General features: G+C 32.7%; 1 protein-coding gene and 1 long non-coding RNA gene across 3 annotated transcripts; both read right to left on the bottom strand.

The window, feature by feature from the left end:
- Positions 1 to 7,354: 7,354 nt before the first annotated feature.
- Positions 7,355 to 8,288, bottom strand: LOC125587149. Its single transcript, XM_048757317.1, has 2 exons — positions 7,541 to 8,288; positions 7,355 to 7,389 (listed from the first exon to the last, which is right to left on the bottom strand). The coding sequence occupies exons 1-2, from the start codon at positions 8,286 to 8,288 to the stop codon at positions 7,355 to 7,357; spliced, it is 783 nt and encodes a 260-aa protein (XP_048613274.1).
- Positions 8,289 to 11,260: 2,972 nt separating this feature from the next.
- LOC106409548 lies at positions 11,261 to 17,156 on the bottom strand. Of its 2 annotated transcripts, none has more exons than XR_002658621.2 (4): positions 12,795 to 17,156; positions 12,545 to 12,708; positions 12,244 to 12,448; positions 11,261 to 12,162 (listed from the first exon to the last, which is right to left on the bottom strand). It is a non-coding gene; the product is annotated as an uncharacterized LOC106409548 (long non-coding RNA). The 2 variants fall into 2 exon arrangements; XR_001282106.3 differs by having other exon boundaries at positions 12,786 to 17,155.
- Positions 17,157 to 17,838: the final 682 nt, after the last annotated feature.

Genomic DNA, 17,838 nt, shown 5'->3' with positions numbered 1-17,838 from the left:
CAAAATACACATAAAATTGAATATTTGAGGTATTTATTTAAGTTTTAAACTTATTTTATAAATAATATAAAAATACATATTTTGAATATTTGAAGTATTTATTTAAATTTTAAATATTTATTTCGGATATTAGTTCGGATTTTGAGATCCTTTTTTTTTGTTTCAACTTTCAGATTTTTTGAAATACGCGTTCTGAGTTTGAATACATTTTATAGTATTCATTCAGATATTTGACTTCTCGTATCAGATAAAGATTCCGATTTTTTTTGTTTAGATTCGTTTTCGATTTTTGTCCATGATTTAGTTTTGGTATTTTGTATTAGTTATAATTTTATGTTGGTCTTATTTAAAGCTGTAAGTTTATCTGCATCTATTTATAACAATTTTATCAATGTATATTACCTTCCGAGCCTACTTTCATAAATAGAGTATAGATTGTGTGGCGATGATCAAGGAAAATTAAATGCTATTATATAGCTTGCAAACTATAGATACTTATTTTGCGGATAATCTCAATTTTAGTAAACTAGAAAAAATGAATTGATTTTACACAGTATCTCATCTTTAGAATTTACTAGAGTGTTTCTCGGCGTAGCGCGGATAATTTATTTGAATTTTTGTCCATAATTAATAATATCCTGAATTTGTAGATTGAAATTAAGAGTAATACAAAATCCTATGTTATTTTGGATGCTTAAGATATGGTACTCTTCCACTAATCACTGTTTTGGCAGTAATATATAATATTTTGGGATTAGTTATCAACTATTTTTTTTAAATGTCTAATCAACGCTAAAAAATATTACATAGACGATTCTACAGCCGACAGTTCTAGCACCATATGAGAATACACGTCTGACTGCGTCACTCCGAGCCGCTCTATGAGATCCATGTTCAATGATATGCCCTACACCATGCTGGAGACTTCTTGTACCATTTTTCTCCATAATCTGCATAATTTGCATTTTCTCCATAAATTAAATATGTAAAAATCCAGAAAATATAATAAAAATCATATAAATATTTATTATTACATTTTTATTAATTTTATTACAGGTAAATCTTTAGATAATTTTTATTATACTTTATGGGTTTTTACATTTTTAATTTATACATATCTAATGTTGATGTTAAAAACACACCAAACTCATATATTTACAAAAAAAAATTAAAAATGCTAATTTTGAAAACTTAAGTTACTAATTTTTAGGTAATATTATAAAATTTTGATTTTTTTTTTTTTTTATATTTTAATGGTAAAATCTCTCAATTATGTTTACTCAATGTAGAAACCCCTAAATTAAATATTTACCAGTAGTAATGATAATTATGACCTGCTAGAGTTTAATTCATTAAATAAAGTTAGTTTGAGGAGATTGTCGTTAAATACTTAGTTTGTGGGGTATTTACCTAAAACAAACTTAGTTGAAGGATTTTAAAATTAAAAATCCATTATACTTGGGTTATGATTGTTCAACTATTGCTAGCTAGTAGGAAGGGAAACTCTTTAAGAAGTGACTACAGAGGAGAAGTTTGTAAAATAATTTAAATACACAGAGAAATATTGGTCCTTTGATAGCATGCATTCATCAGACTTTTCGAAGTTATAACATTATAGAAATAACAACATATAAAAAACTTAGCAAAAGCTCAGAGAACTAATAGTGGCGATCAAAGGTTGTGGGACAGACATCTCATGGTCAGGACCAAGATCAACATTAGCCTAACATTTTGATAAAAAGTTTAGTTAGGTTTAATGAGTTGGAGAGGATGAATTTGGAGGCATGCTTTCCAGTTAGCACATGACCTGCATCACCAAGTACACGAACCCAGCCTGGTCGTTATTATCGTAGACAAATATCTTAGTAAAATACCAGTGCATAAGAGAGAACAAATATCAATCAAAGCCAACGATTTATTGAATACTAAAAGTAAAGTCAATTACTTTGCAATTCCGGTTAAGTTTTCATTGCCAAATATAAAGCACATCATTGAAGACGGGCATTTTGTAGGCCTTTGTTTTGCAATCGCTGCATGTGATATAATATTAAGAAGAATCATGGCTAACATCATCAATTGTGACTATGCACTCAAAAAGCCTCATGCCTTTGTCAAAAACACAGGGATTTACATTGTTAAGTGATTTGTTTTTTGTGGCTTATATACATATTTTATTTTTCCTTGGCTGATCCTTGCTTGATATAAGCAAATATTTTACCAATTGTCATTGTCTCTCCCTTAGTCACCTCTTATATATGCATTCACTTTCTTAGAAATCTTTCAAATACAAAATTTAATTTAAAATTTTAGAAATAAAAATAACAAAATTTTGGAAGAAATTTTAAAACTTAGAAAAACTTAATCTTGAATGAAAATAAATAAATTAGTATTAAATTCTGGAAAACAAATTAAACTTGATATTGAAGAACATTTAAAAGTTTAAGGTTATCCACAATTTAGTTTATTTTATTCTTACAACTTAAAATAAAATTAGAAATTGTAAGATTTTCTTTATTTAATTTGAGAGATTTTTTAAATTTTGTTTAAAACTTATCAATAAAATAATTGTAGTTTGAGTAATAAAATGAGCAAAAATTTTAAAGTTAGTGTATTAAAATAAAAAAGTAATTAGTTGATGTGTAGTAAAAATTCAGGTATTAAAAAACTTAACAAAATTTAGTTGAAACTTTTTTATGAAACTTTTTATTATAATAATGTATCTTTTAAATATTATATATATTTTTAATGCTTATACATTTTTAATGCTTATACACGGCTTGTAAGGTATTGAATATTACTAAAACATTATAATTTTTTTTAATAAAGTTATATATTTAAATTATCAAATTTTATCCGTTAATGAATTGTATTATTTATTTCAAACATTATAAAATTATCAAAATATAATAGATTTTTTTAAAAAAATTTCCTTAAATTAATTATCACTTTCTATCTTTTGTATATGGATAAATTATATCTATATTTCTTATGAAAACTACATTGTATCTTTCAAAAATTATATAGATTGGTTAATGCATATAAACATTTAGTACTGTACTATAAATTATTACATCATACAATATAGTTATATCTTCATTTGAATAATATAAGCAGAGTGCATAATGTTTCATTTGTGTTTAATAAATAATAATCATTTATGATTGCTATATACTATTGGGTAGTTTTGTATATTTTATATACTTTTATTTAATTATTTAATATATATCAATGACAATGTAAAAATAACTTGAAAATAAATGATTTTATATTACATTGTAAAGACATTGTTAAAGTATATATGAAATTTAATAATTTAATTATATATTTATTCTGTTAAGGGTTATAAATAATATTTGTACTAATAATATTATTCATGAAAAATATTACCTAAGCAGCCACATAATTTTTTAAAAAAAATTACACCAAAAAAAAATTATTCATGATAAAGGAGGTTAGTGTAAGTTAAATTTACATGAACCCTAAGATCTTTAAACATCTAGGTTAATCACATAATAGAATCATATGAATTTTTATAGAGTTACCTGGATTCATTTTGCCTGAGAATCTTCCTAAATGGATTGAATCCTGAATGGAAGATGAACAGCTCAATCTCTTCTTAGGAACTCTTAGATTTCTCTCGCCTCGTCTATAACGTTAGTTGTTGGTTTTAAAATATCTTTTTGATGGTCTAAAGATATGTATTTATAGGTGGAGAGAGGACCTAATTCCTCTTTATGGTTTCCTTTAGATTAATCTCAACCGTCCATCAAGGTAGAGATAAATTAGGAATTACTCATTTATTTCCAATTTCATTGGTCACCAAATATATTAAGGAATAGCAATATTCCAATAGAAAACGGATAACTATAAGACCATATAATAGGGAAAGGAAATATTCCTTACAGTCTCTCACTTGGTCGTTAGTGAGATCTACTAATGTTTTCTTTATGGAATTGTAAGGCCGGCATAATATGCTATAACTTTATTTTTTTTTCATTTGGTCATCATAAGTGTCTTGACTAATCTTGTAATCAATGAGAGTCATGGCGGTCGCACATCATTCTGCAACATGATCCCTTCCATGTACTACCACCTTCATAGTTAGACCATAAACATAAGTAGGAGTATCGTAATGGTCCCTTTAATGTCTTTAACGAGAGACTCATTCTGTTATCATAAATCCAACCAACAATAATGTGTGTGCACATTGGAAACAGAATATATAAAAGATGTAAAAGTCATAAAAGAGCTCAAATAATTGTCATACATAGGCTAATCGTAAACAAACAACATTAGGCGCTATCCTCAAGATCCATACTTTCAGCATGCTTCATGAAAGTCTTTGGAGGTAAAGCTTTTGTAAATATGTCTGCAACCATAAGTTCAGTGCCTATATGTTCAATGACAAATTTTTCTCTTTTGACTTCTTGCTTCAGTGATAGATATTTGAGGTCCATATGCTTGGCTCCCTTAGATATCCTATCATGCTTAGCGAAGAAGATTGAAGCTTGATTGTCACAGTAAAGAGTGAGAGGCTTGTAAACAAAACTCAAAGCCCCAAACTCTGACACAAAATTCCGCAACCATGTTCCTTGAATAGAAGCCTCATAACATGCAACATACTCAGCTTCCATAGTGGATGTGTATATCAACTCTGACTTCTGGCTTTTCCATGAGATGGCACCTCAACCAAGGAGATACACATAACCGAGAGTACAGTGTCTAGAGTCTTTGCATCCACCAAAATCTGACTCCGAAAATCCAACCATCTGTGGATGTGCTGATTTTCGAGATGTCAACATGTAGTTTCTTGTTCCCTTTAAGTATCTCAAAACTTTCTTTGCAGCTTGCCAATGAGCGAGTCCTGGGTTACTCTGAAATCTACCCAGCATGCCAACTGCGTGGCTAATATCAGGTCTGGTACAAACCTGTGCATACATCAATCTTCCCACAAGAGATGCATAAGGGTATTTTTGCATTTCATTACGTTCCATTTCATTCTGCGGACATTGCTTAAGATTAAGCGTGTCACCTTTATGCCTAGGAACAATGCTAGAAGAACATGTCATCATGCCGAATCTCTCAAGAACTTTATCAATATATGCTTTCTGAGACAATCCCAAAATTCCTAGTGATCTGTCACAGAATATCTCAATTCCTATCACATATGATGCCTCACTCATATCTTTCATTTCAAAGTTCTCAGAGAGATAACTCTTAGTCTCATGTAATAAACCAAGATCACTGCTGGCTAATAATATGTCATCAACATACAGAACCAAAAATATGAACTTACTCCCACTGATCTTGAGGTATATACATGGATCCACAATGTTTTCTTTGAAACCGAATTTCGTAATGATTTCATCAAACTTTAAGTACCATTGCCTCGAAGATTGTTTCAGTCTATATATTGATTTCTTCAATTTGCAGACCATATCTTCCTGACCTTCGATTATGAAGCCTTCAGGTTGACGCATATAGACTTCTTCTTCTAAGTCTCCATTAAGAAAGGCGGTTTTCACATCCATTTGATGTAACTCAAGATCATATTCAGCTACATATGCCATTATAATTCTGAGAGAGTCTTTTCTAAACACAGGTGAAAAAGTCTCACCATAATCAATGCCTTCTTTCTGATTATACCCTTTGGCTACAAGCCTGGATCTACGTCGTTTAACATTGCCATGACAATCGAGCTTGGATTTATAGATCCATTTGCACCCAATTGCTTTGTGTCCTTCAGGCAATGGAACAACATCGCAAATTTCATTCTTAACCATTGAGTCTATTTCATCTTTACTGGTCTTGATCCATTGATCAGAATTAACATCTTTCATGGCTTGTGAATAAGAAACCGGATCTTTTAAATCCCATTCTCCAAATTCTATTTGATGAAGCACATATTCATCAGAAATAGCTGATCTTCTTAATGCTGGTTCCTCGTGTGCTTCATGTTCATTATTGGCGATATTTTCATTAAGGAGTGGTGGATCATTCAGCTGGTTTTCCTCGTTGTGCAACGGTTTTACAACAGGAGGATTCCCAACATTCGGAACTAAGGGTAAAGAGATATTTACCCTAATTTCTTGAATGATCACATCTTGAATTTTATGACTCCCACTAATCTCACCATTCTCATAAAATCTGGCATTACCGGTTTCTACTATTCTCGTAGTATAGGTTGGACAGTAAAATCTATATCCTTTAGACTTCTCAGGGTAACCAATAAAGAAACCACTGACCGTTCTAAAATCTAATTTCTTTTCATGTGGATTGTATATTCTTGCTTCAGCTGGACATCCCCAAGCTTGGAGGTGTGACAGACTAGGTTTCCAGCCTTTCCACAGTTCAAAAGGAGTCTTTGGAACTGCCTTGCTAGGAACTCGGTTCAAGATATAGACTGCAGTTCGTAATGCATCCATCCACAAGGATATAGGTAAATTAGCATGACTCATCATGGATCTAACCATTCCCATATAAGTACGATTACGCCTTTCAGCTACACCATTCTGCCATGGAGAACCATGCGTTGTGTATTGAGCAACGATTCTTAATTTCTGGAGGAGTTTGGCAAATGGTCCAGGATGTTGTCCTGTTTCATCATATCTGCCATAAAATTCATCACCTCTATCTGACCTAATGATTTTCACCTCTCTATCTGATTGTCTCTCAACTTCAGTAATGAATACTTGTACAGCATCCACAGATTGAGACTTTGCATGCAATAGATAGAGATAACAATAACGTGAATAATCATCGATAAAAGCAATGAAGTACTTTTCACCTCCAAAAGTTGGAACGTCAAAAGGTCCACAAATATCTGTATGTATGATTTCAAGAAGCTGTGTACTTCTTGTGGCTCCGCTTTTAGTGTGTTTTGTTTGTTTACCCTTAATGCAATCTACACAATCTTTACCGTTGGTAAAATCAAGATTCGGTACGACTCCATCTTTTACCAATCTTTTGATTCTTTCACTAGAAATGTGTCCTAGTCTTTTATGCCACAAGAAATATATATGAATCATTCGCACATGCTTTAGTTTTACGTTTATCTTGCAGGGTGAGATGTGTTTCATAATTTTGATCAGACAAATTTAATTTGTAAAGACCATTAACTAATATTCCAGAACCAATTTTATTAGAGTTCAGAAATAAATTGAAACAACCATCTCCTTGAGAAGACTTAAAACCAGCCAAATCAAGTTTGCTTACTGAAACTAAATTACGGGAAATAGATGGAACATAAAGAGTCTGAAATAAATCCAAACAAAATCCACTATCTAAAATGAGACGATAAATGCCAATAGCTTCAACTGGCGCTTTGTCTCGATTCCCCATAAGTATATAGTTTTCACTTGGATTTATGGTCTGGGTTGTAAGGAATCCCTGCAAGGAATTAGTTACATGTACATTAGCACCACTATCAATCCACCAAGTATCAGAAGAAACATGAGCAAAGTTAGATTCGAAAAAACTTACTAAACCCATAGGATTACCTTTCTTTTCAAACCATTCTTTTCTTTTAGGGCAATCTTACGAAAGTGTCCAGACTTTTTGCAACAGTTGCATCGGTCATCTTTTCTTGCTTTCTTCTCATTGACTTGATTAGAATCATTCATCATGGGTGGTGCTCTTTTATGACTTGGTTGATGTCTTTTCCCAGCTTTAGGTCCAGCTCCTTGGACATAGTGGGCAACCTTAATACCTTCACGACCAAGCCTTGATTCCTCTTGGACCAGTTTGTTAGCCAATTCAATCGACGTCCACTTTTCAACAATGGCGTTGTAATTGATTTGGAATGGTCCATACTGAGGAGGTAAAGTGTTTAGGATAAACTGGACAAGAAATGAATCATCCACACTCATTCCTAAACCCTTTAGCTTAGCCGCAAGATTGGTCATTTCAATGCAATGTTCATGCATAGACCTTGTGCCATCATGTTTCATGGTTGTAAGATCTGCCATAAGTTTCCCAGCAAGGGATTTGTCTGCAGTCTTAAACTGTTCTTCTATAGCCGCTAGATAAGCCTTAGCTTTCTCTGCAACTGGAAGGGAAGTTTTGATGTTGCTAGCTATTGTCATCCTTAAGAACATGATTCTCAATCTGTTAGCTTTCTCCCACGCTTTATGGAAAGCCTTTTCTTCCTCAGTACTATCATTAGTGAGTTGGCTAGGCTCTTCTTCACGAAGTGCCAAGTACAAATCTAGTACACCTAATGTGAACTCACCTTTCTCTTTCCATTCGGAGAAGTTGGTTCCAATGAGGATGAGGACAGAAGAGACCATAGATGACAAACTAGCGGAAGAAGTTGCTGCATTTTAGAGATAGAACAAGTATGAATTATGCTTCATAACTTAATCAACACGAAAAAATTGAATGTATATGACAAGAAATTATAATGTTCATGTGGGAATCACATAATCTCATATAAGGTCACAGATTCATTGAACTTTATTGAATGATGTACCGAATTATTCAAACTAAGTTATCTGTGGATATCCTTAGCTTTCACGATAACAATCATTTCATTATTGAGTGATGTATTGAATTACTCAAAACCAAATCATCTGTGGATGTCTTTAGTTTACACAATACATACACTCTTAAGTAATTAATCAATTCTCATGATTATAGTCTACCTGTGGGTAACTAAATAATTCATAAAAAGATCAAAAACTTGGCTTAAATAATGATTTTTAGTTGCAACTATTAAGGTAAAGTCACTGTGGTGATATCTAAACCTTAATAAGCACTTTATGTGAAATAATGTTTTGTACTAATTGTGTTTTAGTATATAAATTATTTCAATACGGATTATGAATAGAAAAGTTTATAACTTTAAGTGCAAAATCGGTTTTGTATGAATTCTGTTCAAAACGATTCTGCAGTATATACAAAACACGTTGTACTAATTATGCACAGACCAATTATTATTATCAATTTTGCACAAAAACTTCACGAATCATTATTTACAGGATAGGTCTTTGGAAATCCTAATTTACATAATCCTGAAATTTGCACGGAAAAGGGTTTGTGGAAAAACCCTAATTTGCATAACACCGTTTTTGCACGGATTCTGTACTGCGGAAAATTATAACTCGGGTATGCACAAACTATGCACGATTCTTTTAAACAGTAAATTATAATCCTTAGATGCACAAACTATGCACGATTCTCATAAACAGAAAAATAATTATTTCAGATGCACAAAGTTCGCACACATACGAAAATAAAACTCATAATAAGCAGACCTAGAAATCTCATTACTCAGATATATCAATTTCAATTATCAAGTTCATAGATCTATTATTCTTAATGGATTAAACAGATGTTCATAACCATGCTCTGATACCACATGTAAGTTAAATTTACATGAACCCTAAGATCTTTAAACATCTAGGTTAATCACATAATAGAATCATATGAATGTTTATAGAGTTACCTGGATTCATTTTGCCTGAGAATCTTCCTGAATGGATTGAATCCTGAATGGAAGATGACCAGCTCAATCTCTTCTTAGGAACTCTTAGGTTTCTCTCGCCTCGCCTATAACGTTAGTTGTTGCTTTTAGGATATCTTTATGATGGTCTAAAGATATGTATTTATAGGTGGAGAGAGGACCTAATTCCTCTTTAGGGTTTCTTTTAGATTAATCTCAACCGTCCATCAAGGTATAGATAAATTAGGAATTACTCTTTTATTTCCAATTTCATTGGTCACCAAATATATTAAGAAATAACAATATTCCAATAGAAAACAGATAACTATAAAACCATATAATAGGGAAAGGAAATATTCCTTACAGTTAGCTAGTAGAAACGTGATATAAAGAAAACTTCAGAAGTCAATTTTTAAGCAGTAAACAGAGCGTAGTATAAAAATACCATTCTCTTCGAAATTCACGGATTCATCGCAAACCGAAGCAAAGAACAGAAAATATCAACTTTCAATATTCAGACCAGAAATGACAAAATAAATAGATTAAAAAATCTATGATTTCATGTTTCCACTCTTGTTCTTCGAATTGTTGACACTCTCTTAACTATTATTGTTATTGGATTACAAAAGAAACTATTATTTTAACTGACTCTTTGGGTGTTTAAAATAAAAGTCACGTTGGCGACAATTCTAATAATTAATACAATTAAAACTTTTTTTTTTTTGGAAATATGTTGCCTGGTTACCATTTGAGGAACACTAGGAACAAATAAAAAAAAATGAAGAGGAATAAAATCAAAGGAATGAGTGGAAATTATTGTTCCTCCTCAAAAACAATGAGGAATAATTTTGCTTTGTTATTCTCTACAAAAAAAAAGAATGATAAGGAATATAAAAGAAAATTAATTCCTTATGAAAGATGTATTTTTATGGGAACCAGAAGGAATTGAATGTCCTTCTCATTCTCTTGGTCACCAATCACACCTAATGTTGTCTTATTCAAAACCCCAATTATGAAATCCTTTCTATCCCACTTCACACCCCAGAACGCACCGTACTTATAGAGAGAATGACACTTTCACATCTTCTTAACCCGAAATGGCTGGGGAGAGGAAAGGCTCATTTTTTTGTAGGGTACTCCTGGGAACAGATCCAGTGGAGACGGGGTGGGGCTTGTAGCTCAGAGGATTAGAGCACGTGGCTACAGAAATTTTTTTCGTATGAATCCACTTTGTTTAAACTTGGATTTAGAACTAGAGAGTCTTAGTTTATTTTTTTTCCATTTTTGGATTACTAATCTAGCCCATGTAATCTGAGGTAAATTATATCGAAAATGACTTCTTAACCAGTTTTTCCATTGATTTATTTCGGAATTTAAAATGGTTTTATCTTTCCATTCATAATGAAAGATTCCTTGTTCTTGAAAAAAATCATTTATTTGATTCTTAACAAAAAAGGATGTTATGTATATGTTATATTCAAAAACGACTTTAATTTAGAAAAGTTACTAACTTGAATTTGTGATAATTTGTAAAATACATATGCTTGTGATAAAGAGCATAAGCCATAACTAAATTTTTTTTTTGATATGAAATTTTTTATAGTCGAAATAAAATAAATGGTATTTTTTTTTTCCATTTTCCTCATTCTTGTAAATATATCCATCAAGAATTTTTTTTTGTTGAATCAACAAAATCTTTTTTTGATTGTTCTTCTTCGTTTTTATCAAAAAAAAAAAAAAATTCCACATGAAATTTCTAAGAATTTTATTTTTTTAGCCCCCATATATCAAACAAATTTTTTTTTTATCTATTCTATCAAAAAAAAAGGGGCGAATGTGCTTTTGCTTGCAAAAATTTCCAAATAACAATTTTACGCCTTTGGGAACGCATGGATCCTTTAATTATCTCTCGACGAAAATCAGATTGTTGTGAATAACGGATCAAAGCCATTTCATCTGTTTGATCAGAATTTTGATTATCTTTGAGATTAGTATAAATCTCGTTATGCGGTTCTTTTAAATCAGTAAAAATCACTACACGTTTTGCTTTTCTTGAACGAATTCCTGATTCGGTTGGTATATTTTCTTCAGTTTCGGTTTCTAATTCTTCTAATTCACTTGTTAATTTGTATGACCATTGAGGAACTTGTTTATTGATTTCATGGAAATCAATAAAAAAATTATAAGAGTTTGATCATTATTATAAATTATAACGACATCGAATAAAATTTTGAAAATTTTTATTTCTTCTTCTGACTGAATTTGTGCAAGTGAGGATTTTTGGTTTATATTACTCGCAAACTTGGAGGACGTAATGTTTTTTTTTGTTTTGCTTAAATTTGGAGAGGACGTAATGTTTAATGTTTCCACTGTTTCTGCTTTTGTAGTATCAGTGCACATTCCCTTGTCGTTTCCATCTCTTCCCTCTTCCAGCAAATCATCCATCATGATCTCATCCTCCCCACCATTGATATCCTCTACTTCACATTCGTCCTCTTCTCCTCCTTAGGATCTTCATTTTTTTTTGCCTGTGCTCCATCGTATGCGTCTCAAATCCCTGGTCCATTAGTTCCTGCAGTTTTGTAGCATCTTCGTGTGCTTTCTTCGACTTCCTTGTGTGTTGTTACCTTTCTAGCTCTTACTCAGCATTACATACCGCTCTTCAATCTTTTTTTGTGACTCACTTCTTTTCTCTTGGCTTCCTTTCATTCCAAGAAATCCTGCTCCCACACCTCACCAATCACATACCAATATCGCATAGCATGTATGTTAAAACATTCATTCACAAAGCTACAGCTTACTTGCTCTTTGTATTGCTCTATATGTCCTGCCAAAGTCTTCGTTGGTGCATATTGTAATTGTGGCTCTGCTTTAGTCTTGAAATAGTTGTCGCCAATGTAATAAAATGCATAAATTATTGGAATTTAACAGGAGCATATATATCAGCAACAGCGAGCAATCTTGACCTATGCAGCTCTTGCCCATAGCATAACTCATAGAAAAAACCTACAAATATAATAGAAAGCTAAAAATCATCATGAAGACTCATCAAGCAGAGGAAGTAGGGGCACTATGGAAATAAAAACAACATCTCAACATTACCTTATACAATTCCTCAGTATTTTCTTGTGCTCACTCCACAGAAGGAATAGCAGTTCCAACCAATTTTGGTCTGTTTTAGAAGCAGCACGGGCTCGAATGGTCTGATTGACCAGTTAAATCTTTGCAGAGTGCTCTCTTTGTTTGGATAACTCCATCTAACTTCTCTGCAGAGTAAAAGAGTAATAACATTGATTGTAAGGAAGGAAACGAAGTGGAGAATCTAAAGAGTTGGTAACCATACTTGCATAACCTGTTCATCGATGAGACGAAGCTCAAGACCAATAAGGAATCCACCATCCGCTGCGTTTCGTGCTTCCAGAAGTGGTTTAAGCGGAATCGCAACTCTAAATCTCCCAAACCCGGAGCTGTCGTTGAAGAACAAAGAGGTGAGGGCTCTGCATTTTGATTTCGCGGTTATCTCTGCCATTGACGCTTGTGATTATTTGTTTTGTTGAAGTTGAAAACCGTGATAACATAGAGATATATCTATAGGGTATCAAGCTGGGGGAATCGAGTAAGTTTCATCCGGTGGGTTGATGCTTTATGACTGAAGGTGGTGGGAAAGAGAGCGAATCTGAAGAGTTGGTAACCGTAGCTGCGATCCTATTTGGAGGAAAATGATGAAGGCAATGCAACTTGGTTTGGGGTTAGGGGTGAAAGATTAATTGGGCTACGATTTGGGCTACCGAGAAATTGCCAAAATTAAACAACAAAGGGAAATTAGAGCATCCACGATGGTGGACTCTTTCTTGGAGTCTTTAGAAGTACTAGAGTTTTTTTCCGCACTACACGCGGATTATGTACTAAACTTATTTTACAATTTAGATTTTTATGTTCCTGTTGATCTTATTTTGTATTTTTTCATTAGAAATATTGTTCGAAAGTTTGATTCGGTTCAATGTGATTTTCTTATTTCAATAGTTTACCACATTTGTGCTTTGTGATGTGAAAGTGAAAAAAAATTGTTTGGAAATGGTTTTTAACATGTTTTTATTGTGTTGTAAAAAATAAAAAACATGATTTTTTTGTTAAATAGTAATTCATATCAATGAGCTAAGATGGCTGATACGATTAAAATGGCTAAGAAGAATAAGTAATTTTAACTATCTTCAACCCTATTTTAATTTTTGATTCATTTCAGAGTATTTTTTTTTTGCTTCAATCCTATTCCATTTCTTAATTTAAAATGAATAATGAACAATGCTAATTCACATTTGAAGATATACTATTCACATTTTCATTTTTGAAGATGAACTTTTTACTTATTTTGTATATTTTGTAAAATATATTGTATACGTTAATATTATCCAATTAATTTCAAAGTTTCGACTTTTATCTATTTAGTTATGTATATCGAAGAATATGAGAATATTCATTTTTAAGAATTCTTACCCTATTTAAGAATAATCAAAGATAAATAAGTTAATATTTTATTTCAAAACACTTTTGTTAATCACTTATAGAAGAAATATATACATATTGATTTTTTTTTTAAATATGAAACTATATGTTTGTTTATTCATGTTATATAATCAATTTATTGTATGATAATATTTCATTTATATTAAATGATAATTATGTTAGATTATCGTTAAAATAAAACAATTTAGTAACATGAGTGAGCATAAAATAGTGAAAGGTGTTATTAATAATTAATTAGAGATATAACATATTTAGAATATTATTTTACAAAAGAAAATAAAATAAACTATTAAAGTAAATATTACTTCATATTTTCTTCATTTCGAAGAAAGTGAATTTAATAAAACTACAACACCATCTTTGAATGCACGAAAGATTAAAAGTTAGAATTCCTAAAAGGTCCATTGAGCTCTCATTAGACTCTATGAACGTCTAATGATTTTGTGCTTAACACCAAAACTTTGGACGAACCAGTAGCTAAGCTACAATTGGCTGATATGTCGGGAGAAGCTTTGGTCAAAGCCAAAAATGCCTGCCTCCTCTCCAAATATATAACACCTTTGTCAGGTGTGGATGTTCCAACAGCTTTACCGGACTTTCCATCGTCTTCTAAAAAATCTTGTTTTATTGATTTCTTCATCGACGCAAGCGATGCACCTCGTTTGGAAGAAGGCTTTAATCACCTGCCAACCAAATATAAATTATACATGATATAGAGTTGAGGTTCAAAATCTACATGAAATGTTGATAAGCTGAAAATGATTACCGAGCAACTTCGAAAATTAAAAAGGGTGGGGATAGGTTCGACTCGAACCGTTCGAGTGAAGGCAGAGAATATATATTTTTTTCCTATTATGGGACTAAATCACGACCTTAGCGCTCTAACTCACAACCTAGAGCCTACGTAAACGGATAGGTTATACACAGTCCATACATCTATACTGTAATCCCAAATACAAACTATCTATTCATCACTTTCTCAAAAACAGTCTTTTAATCATGAGATTGTCAAGAAAGTACAATGGGTTAATTTTCCTAAGTAATTTCTGTTAAGGCTTAATGACAACTTTGGAGTTCATAAGTAAAGGGGTTGCTAATGTAAACAAATAAAAGAGAAAAACACACTGATACAGTGATACCTCGGTTTCGGAATTCTTGGAGCCAGCTTTGTTAGAGTTCTCATCAGATATTTTGGGTGATTCATCTTGCTTTCTTTTGATCCATTGGTTTCGTAGACATGGATGGTTGACCATCTGATGGACTGCTTCGCTTTGATTATGGATATCCTTGATCAGATTTTGAAGGAATATTAATCATTCTTTCATCTGGTGGTTTAGTTTTTGTCACAGGTTCTTGCCGCAAGACTCAGGCTGCAGGTTAACAGTAGATCTATCCCCATTTGCTTCAACTGGGAAGACACCACCTGCCAAGACATTTTGTAAAGTAGTATGTACTGGCGGAGCCTTTATTTCAGTGAAGCCCATGCCAAATTCTTCGTATGTAACCCATTACCCATGATGGCTGCAAATAATCGAGACACAGTGAAAATTGCATAAAACACTGAACATGAAAATGCTATGGTTAGCACTTACCTTTCTTGCAGATAAAGCAGGAGTAGCACCACCAGTTTCCAAGAGCTTAAGGTCCTCTCACTCATCATTTTTAATCTTCGTTACCAGAAGCTTTGTATATCTCCCTACAATGGAAAAGCTTGGACACAACTCTATTTAATATGCATTACATACCAAAATTGTTGATTAAAGCAGTTGAATCATATGAATACGAATTATCAAAAATGCAGCTCATTAGAAAAATCATATAACCTCTAATTTAGAGAGATTCAGATTCACTTTTCTCAGGCAAGATTTAGAATTAGTTAAAACTACAGATCACATATCCTTTGTTCTCCGAGTAAATCTAACATCAACATCCATAGTGGGTAACTACACTCAACCAATTAGAGTATTTTGTGAAACCAAATTCCTGCGCTGATTATATTCAATTTATGAGCTTTTGAATTGGAGAAGCGATTGGAAAGTTACCTGATTACCTGAGCATTCCATATCATTATAATCATGATTACCTGAGCATTCCATATCATTATAATCATTCAAGTTCTAGGATTGACAACCTAAGCATTCCATATCATTATAATCATGATTACCTGAAACCCTAGATCTAGTTGTTTTCTCATAACTGTTTACAACCTCAATCAATCAATCAAATGAACAACTACCTTGTTCGCCTCTGCTGTTTATTGATTTACTATGTTTTCCTAGCTTAATCATAAACTGATTTAGATCTATTGTGTGGCCTAGCTTCTTGTGGATTCGATCCCTAAGTACTACGACTGAACCTCTTATTTGAGAGAGTAAGAGTCACTCCTTGGGATGATATGAGTGATATCATACATTACTTTTCTTGTGCCTATACTCGTCAACAGAATTTTGTTGTTGAGAGGAAGCATCAACACATTGTGTATGTATCTCGATCTTTTCTTTTTCAATCTAACATACCAATTAAGTATTGGGGTGGTTGCATTCAAGCAGCCATTTATCTCATTAACAGAACTCATACTCCTCTTCTTCACAAAAGTCTTCGTATGAACTATTAACTTCCACTGTTCCTAATTACAATCTTCTTTGGATTTTTGGTTGTCTGTGGTTCACCTTTATGTTGTTAAAAGACCTTCATATATTCTCCCCACGAGCTTCACCATGTATATTTCTTGGCTATCCTCAAGGATACAAAAGAAAGGATACAAGGTCCTTGATCTTCATACTAATCATATTTATATTTCCCGGAATGTTATTTTCCATAAGACAAGCTTTCTTTTTTCAGGAAATCTCTCTCATTCTTTAGGTAATGACATCTTTGGTCAACAACTTTTACCTCTTCCGGTGCTAAATGATTCTCCTTTTCCGGTTTTCTTTGATCTTGGTACTGACTCGTCTCATGTTCATGTTGACACTAATGATCCTTCTGTTTTTCAACCTTCTGATGCAAACAATCATCATGTACCTCATTCTTCTCCTGCTTAGTCTTCTCAATATCATACTTCTTCCTCAGATGTTGACATTCCGAATCAAATCTTTAAATGGCAAACTTAATGATACGCCCTAAATCGGGAATGATCACTTTAGCTGGGTGTTGGATATGAACCGAGAAGGCAAATGGCACTTCTGGAACTGAGATGGATTGAAATGATCGTCAAGAGATGCGGAATGACTCTTGATATACCCACGATCTAAGGCTAACCACCTAAGAAAGAATGTAGAGTGTTGGCTAACCACCAAACAACACACAAAGATGAATTGGCTGACCACCAAATCAACAAGCCAGTTCACACCAATGAACTAGCTAAAGAACTCTCTCTCTCTCTCACTCAGAGAAGAAACGAAAATAAACTCAAAAACATAGACTGATTTTATTCATCAAAAAGTTTACATATTTATACTAGATGTGGTCAAAGAAAGATATAATTATTTGTGGGAATCACACATCTAGGAAATGAGAAATTTGACTAGAAAATAATAAATGAGTCAAAGTTGCTGAGTTTGAGGTGGACTGGTCAAGGAGACCCTTCGACTACTGTCCAGGTTCATTATGGTCGTTCTGGTCCATGGTTGTAAGGATCAAGACGTGGGCTGGACGATCCGTACGGCCCAAATTCGCGAGAACTGAATATCACCGGTTTTGTAAATTGCATAACTCTTTCATCTGAACTCCATTTTATCTGATTTTTGTTCGAGGAGTTCCGAAATTGAGTTGAGAACATTCTCCAAGTGATTTTATGCGTAGAAGCCTCTAGTTTTGGAAGCTATGTGTCAAACAATGAACATATATCTGTACTGCTTCCCATGATCAAGCCA

This window comes from Brassica napus, chromosome C5, assembly GCF_020379485.1.
Source record: "Brassica napus cultivar Da-Ae chromosome C5, Da-Ae, whole genome shotgun sequence".
In the NCBI taxonomy this organism is placed as follows: domain Eukaryota; kingdom Viridiplantae; phylum Streptophyta; class Magnoliopsida; order Brassicales; family Brassicaceae; genus Brassica; species Brassica napus.
The sequence above is the reverse complement of the archived record's forward strand: the minus strand, read 5'-3'. Positions and strand labels throughout refer to the sequence as shown.

Coding starts and splice junctions, on each gene's coding strand:
- LOC125587149 (XM_048757317.1), bottom strand. CDS start 8,288: ATGGTCTCTTCTGTCCTCATCCTCATTGGAACCAACTTCTCCGAATGG. Junction 7,390..7,540: donor CAAAAAGTCTGGACACTTTC/GTAAGATTGCCC, acceptor AATTCCTTGCAG/GGATTCCTTACAACCCAGAC.